The sequence below is a fragment of the Gopherus evgoodei genome, chromosome 4, assembly GCF_007399415.2.
Source record: "Gopherus evgoodei ecotype Sinaloan lineage chromosome 4, rGopEvg1_v1.p, whole genome shotgun sequence".
Classification (NCBI taxonomy): Eukaryota; Metazoa; Chordata; order Testudines; family Testudinidae; genus Gopherus; species Gopherus evgoodei.
In genome coordinates, this window is record NC_044325.1 from 143,161,658 (window position 1) to 143,167,657 (window position 6,000).

Here is a 6,000-nt window from a genome sequence, read left to right on the forward strand (position 1 = left end):
CGAGGATCACCTGACGGCACAGAGGTGTGCATCCTGCAATGGCGGCTGGTGCAAGCCGTGGTTCTAGAGCACGCCTGACTCCGTCACCGTGTCCTCGTAGGACTGGTAGAAATCTTTCAAGTCCCCCTGCTGCAGCTGAATCCCATGTGTGGCGGTTTGGTGGCTCTGAGTCAGGATGGTGGTTTTCCTGCTGCAGAGGCTCCCGTTGGAGATTTGCCTCTTGAGGCCAGGCCGGAAGCTCCTACAACAGGAGATGTATAGCAGGACGTCATGCAGGAGGTGCCCACTGAAGAACATGTAAATCCAGGGGTTGCAGCAGCTGCTGAGGCTGGCCAGCAGCATGGTGATGGTGAATGCCACGTTGGTGGACTCTGCAAAAAACATGTTAAAAACACCTATTAATTATCCTGCGGTGTATTGACAGAAGCAGCATGGTCAGTGGACAAGGCATTGACCTGCGATGTAGGTCCTATTCCTGCTTCTGACACTGATTTGTTGGGCGAATCACGTCCCTTCCCCTCTGTCTTTTTTGCCTCTTTTATTTAAACGATCAGCTCTATGGGGCAGAGACTGTGTGATTGTGCAGCACCCTGCACAGTGGGGCTCTAAGCTCAGTTGGGCAGGTGTCACGGGCAAAGAAATAATAACATCCATGCACATTGCAGGAGAACACTGCCCCAACCAGGACTCTGCAGCGATAGCCTGCACTTTTGCGCGTTGAGGCTGTAAGTCAACCCACATGTGTGGTGTGATCTGGCAGTGCATGACATGTCCATCCTGTTTGGGTGCCTAACTTCCAGACACAAGTGAGTGCAAAAAGAGCTCCATTCCCATGCCACCAGAGGGAAGAGATATGCCTGTGGAACCATCAGAAGGCTGTAAATACTGAGACAGGAGCTAGCTCGTGCCTGGCTTTCCATTTAGTGGCTGAAACAATTTCCCAAAGTGTGTGTGTGTGTGTGTGTGTGTGTGTGTGTGTGTGTGTGTGTGTGTGTGTGTGTGTGTGTGTGTGTGTGTGTGTGTGTGTGTGTGTGTGTGTGATGTAACCAGAGAGTGGCTTATGACATCCTACATTTAAACAATTGTCACAGACACCTGCAAACACACCATCAGTCCCCTCCCAGGAGCCTCACCGCACACTTTCAGAGGAGGTGATCTGCTCTCAGCAATCAGAAGGCACCTTTTCAAAAGTCTACACCTGTGTCAGCAAAAGCCTGAAAGCCATCCAGCGCTGTATGTTAAAGAACTGCTAGAGCTACACAGCCCCAGCAAATAGATGAGGAGCTTTATCCTGCTGTCCATTATGGAGGTCACTGAAATCATAAAATCCTCCCTGCTCTCCCACAGCCTTGTTACATGCCAAAACAATGGAGCAGCTCCTGATGTGCATCGTTTCCACTCAGTTGGGATTGCACAAGGCCAAGATGTTTGCACGGCATTTTGAGGAGTCTGTGCATGCTGCTGGAGGGGCAGAAGTCCTGGCCTTGGCTAGATTTCTAATAACAGCAGTGATTTGGCTCTGCAGACTTTTCTCTACAAATACGACAGGCAAGCAAATGCTTAGCCTTCTCCATTATTTGTTTAGCAAGAAAATAACTTGCAGGGCCAGAATCCAGCACCTTTACTCATGAAACATATTCCACTCCTCAAACAGTCCCGTTGAAGTCTGTGGACCACTCCGTGAGTCAAGTGCCACCCAGCATGTGTAAGGGTGTCTGGAGCTCAGTGGGAACGGTGTTATTCTATCCAGACTGATAGTGCAAGCAGCTATCGTCAGGCTCTGGGGAGTGACCATGTTGCTAGGATCAAAGCTTTCCAAGACCCCTGAAGTGAGCAGAAAAGCTCCCACTGACTTCAGCGGGTTTTGAATCAAGTGTACAGAGGGAGCTTGCTGCAGCATACACAGAAAGGCTCTTGCAGCACAGAGAAAATCTCTTAAGGTGCAACTTAGCTGCTGTGACACCAGTATTATTTTATCAGCTTAATGGCCCTGTCAAAGATTTTTCTACAGCCTTTGTGAGGAGATAGGAGCTGAGCGCCAGCAACTTCTTTTCTACTTAGGTTTATCTAAAATCACCCATTAGCTGCTTTTCTATATCCATGTACGGTGGCTATTCTAATAAGTTTTAAACCAGCAGCTTGAACTCGAAGGATCTGACTCTCATTTACATGAAGGTCCCTTTTACACTGCTCTAGCAGTGTAAAGGAGTCCTAATGTGGGCATGGATTATCTTTTTACCCCGCTGTCAGAGCGGAGTAAAGGGGCCTTAGCGTAAATTAGAATTTGGCCCAGGATGTTTTTATTTCTTGAAGGGAACATTGTGCAGAAACTGGACTGGATTCTGGTATCACTTACACCAGAATAAATCGGGAGTAATTCCATTAATTTCCAGTGGAATTATTCTGGATTTATGACATTGTAAGAAAGATCAGCATCTGACCCACTGTTTTCTGACCCTGAGTGGCTGTGTAATCCAGCATACCCGGCTGAGAGTTGATACATTCAGTAGGATTCATTTGTCACGACAGGGATCTGATTCAAACGATAGACAAAGTCTGAGAAAACACAATTTGGGATGAAGGGGGTAGAATAGACAACAATGTAAATAATCTCATTTGAACTTTGTAAGAGCTTTCATTTAGAGGCAGAAATCCTAATGGACCCTGTGAAAGGCAGTGTTCTTGGTAGGCATGTAGGAAGATTACAAATTAAGTTCTCATCTTCTGCTCCAGTGTCTGAAATTAAAGACTTTAATAAGTATGACTAGGTGAGAACTGCTCCCAGTGATGCAGTTGTTAATTCTATTTCTCTGAACATTAAATAGCTAGAGATCGTGATTGGAGTTTGGACTGACTGCTCAATGGGAACTGAATTTCAGACTCAAGACACTGTGACATCGGTGGCTCTATGCCTTAAGGATGAAATTCACCCTTATGCTGGCTCTCTGCACAGGCTTAGACACTACTTAAGTCCCTCTTTAGCCTTTAGAATTAGGTTATGGTGTTTTGTGCTGTCCCTTTGCCCAGGGGCTGCATTTCACCCTTACTGAATATCCAGATATAATGTGTGAGGCTGTAAGGGAGAGATCTGCAAAAGCACTTAGAAGATTTAGGAGCACAAGTCCCATTGGGTTTAATTTAATTGTATTTGTTGTACGATTGTTTGATTGATTGTTAGGTCATCTAGAGCCTTGGATCAGAATCTTTATTATTTTACATAGAAATAAATTAAATCTCATACATGCTTCTAATGATCTCCTCCTAAAAATGCTGCTGCCTTTTGCATCTATATCCCTTTGTAAAATGTCATCCTTTGCAATGATTGTGATGAAAGCAACACAGAAAAACTGCTTATGTCTGAAGAACTAGTCGATCCGAAGTGAGGCAAAGCTCTGAAGCAAGAACAGAGAAATCAAAGTATTGCCAGCAGATTTTGCATCAGGGATAACATGTTAGCACTTTGCACTGGGATTATGTTAATTGCATTTAGCAATGTGACATTGGTAACATTTTAAACTCCACAAGATAAAAAAAACAGCTTTTTGATTGATTACAAAAAATGGTGGTTTGCTGGAAATGGGTCTCTGATCAGTTTGGAAATAATTTGTACCACAGTGACTAGTGGAATGAACAAAGAGTACTTGTGGCACCTTAGATACTAACCAACTTATTTGGGCATAAGTTTTCGTGGGCTAAAAACCACTTCATCGGATTCATGCAGTGGGAAATATAGTAGGAAGATATATATACACAGAGAACAGGAAAAAATGGGTGTTGCCAAACAAACTCTAATGACAGTGGAACAATAGTGGGACAATTTTCCAGCCAATTTTTGTGTCTCAGACTGAAAGGTTGAGAACCACTATTCTAGATATCTGTATCCACTCAGAGACACACAATACACACTGCATACTGCTCGTTCTAAGCTAAATGGAGATGAATGATTATTAAATCATCAGTTTAATAAATGTGTGTGTGTGTGAGAGAGAGACAGAGACAGAGACAGAGATCTGGTTTATTTTGTAAAAATGTGTGCTGCTCAGTCTATGTGAGTATGTGTGGATCTGTCAATTTGGGTGTGACTATGTGTATCTTTGTTGAATGAATGTGTCTGTGTATGGAAAAGTGTATATATAACTTTTTGAGTGAATATGTGAGTATGTCTTTATGACTGGATGTGCATTTAATGTGTGTGTGTGTGTGCATAGACTGTGTCTTTGTGTGTGTGTAGAATGTGTGTAAATAATCACAAACCATCGGAGAGATTATCTTTTTGCTGCGTTTATCATTTGTGTGCAAACAGATTTTTTTTTGCATATTGGAGGGCTGAGTATATCTTAGTTGTGGTGTGCTGTGTGTATTCTCTGTGTGTTCTGTGTGAGTGTGTTGTGTGTGTATATTGTATTCTGGATGCATATATGCATTCTCTGAGTTCTGTTTTTTTGTGCATTCTGTGTGTGCTGTTTGTGTGTTCTGAGGATGTGTATTCTGCATGAGTGTGTTCTTTCTGTCTGTGCTGCATGTTTGGTGTGAGTGTGTTTTGTGTGTGTCATACCTGTGTTGGGCCAGGGGTCACGCTTTAGAAGCCAGTAGCTGCCCTGAATGCCCATGTACACACCCCAGCCTGGGGATGGGTGCGGCTGGCAAGCTGTATGAGGTGCCCCTGCACTGCAGCCCGGCTCTCTCCCTCTCTCACTCACCATCATCAGGGGCATTCTCGTCCCACACCGACCACATCTGCACACTGAAGAAGGGTGCCCAGCAGGCGACATAGGCCAGCACGATGACAAAAGTCATCTTCACCGTTCGGATCTTGGCCCTGGAGATGGTGCGTACGCTGCTCACCCGGGAGGCTTGGCTGCAGGGGCGCCCTGCTCCCATCTCTGCTCCGCTCTGCGTCTTGCACCTGAGGTTCTTGCAGATCTCGTGGCAGATGAGGCTGTAGCAGATGGTGAGGATGCCCACGGGCAGGACGAAGACACAAAGCGTGGTCCAGGTGATGTAGGCCCGGGCGCCCCAAGGGTACCTGAAGTCAGCCCAGCAGTCCAGCACCCCAGAGCCCTGATGCACCTCCTGCAACGAGAAGATGAAGACCTGGGGCAGGCTGAGCAGGCCACTGAGCAGCCAGGTGGCCCCGATCATCAAGTAGGCCTGCCTGCCTGGCTGTTGCAGGGTGCGCAGCGGGTGGCACACGGCCATGTAGCGGTCCAGGGTCATCATGATCAGCATGTAGGTGGAGGCGAACATGCTTAGCACCTGCAGGTACTTGACGGCCCTGCAGAGCAGGTCGGGCCCCAGGAAGCGGTAGGTCACCTCCCAGATCATCTGGGGCAGCACCTGGAAAAGCGCCACCCCCAGGTCGGTCAGCCCCAAGTGAAGGATGAAGAGGTGCATCCTACTCATCTTCTTCCTCAGCCGGTACATGGCCAGCAGCACCCCCAGGTTGCCCACTGCGGCAACTGCCAGGATAGTGGCCAGCACCCCAATCTCAGCCTGGGCTAGCTCCTCGTCCCGAGTGTGGAAGAGAGTCCAGTTGAGATCCCCCACCTGGGTCAGGATGTCCCCAGGGTCGCTGCAGGTAGTGCTGTTCCTTTCCCAACCCGGCTCCATTGCTGAGAGAGCTGGGCAGGAGGAGGCGGCCAGCTGGCAAGGGGGGAAGAGAGTTGCTGGGGTTGGAGACAACCGTGGAACCAGCAAACTTCTTTTTCAAAGAGGTGTGTTTAAAATGAATCCCTCTAGCGAGCTGAGCTGGAGCTGCTCCATTTCCTCACCTCCCAGACCCTGAAGCTGGGCGTTTCCCCTGTTGTTTTCCCCAAACCTGAGTGAGTCCTTTCTCTCTCAGTTTCAGACAAGTCCTCAACTAGCTGATGGCAAATCTCCTCTCCTATTAGGCAGGTCAATTTCAAACCACCTTCTTAAGTAATTTGATGCAATATCCCCCTGGAAAGCTCCTAAATCCCTCTTCTCCCTCTTGTGCTAGCCAGCTCAAAATCTTTCAGC

General features: G+C 47.2%; 1 protein-coding gene across 1 annotated transcript; it reads right to left on the minus strand.

Moving 5' to 3' along the window:
• Nucleotides 1-63: 63 nt before the first annotated feature.
• AVPR1B (arginine vasopressin receptor 1B) lies at nucleotides 64-5,610 on the minus strand. Its single transcript, XM_030562211.1, has 2 exons — nucleotides 4,701-5,610; nucleotides 64-371 (listed from the first exon to the last, which is right to left on the minus strand). Exons 1-2 carry the CDS (start codon nucleotides 5,608-5,610, stop codon nucleotides 64-66), a joined length of 1,218 nt encoding a protein of 405 aa, XP_030418071.1.
• Nucleotides 5,611-6,000: the final 390 nt, after the last annotated feature.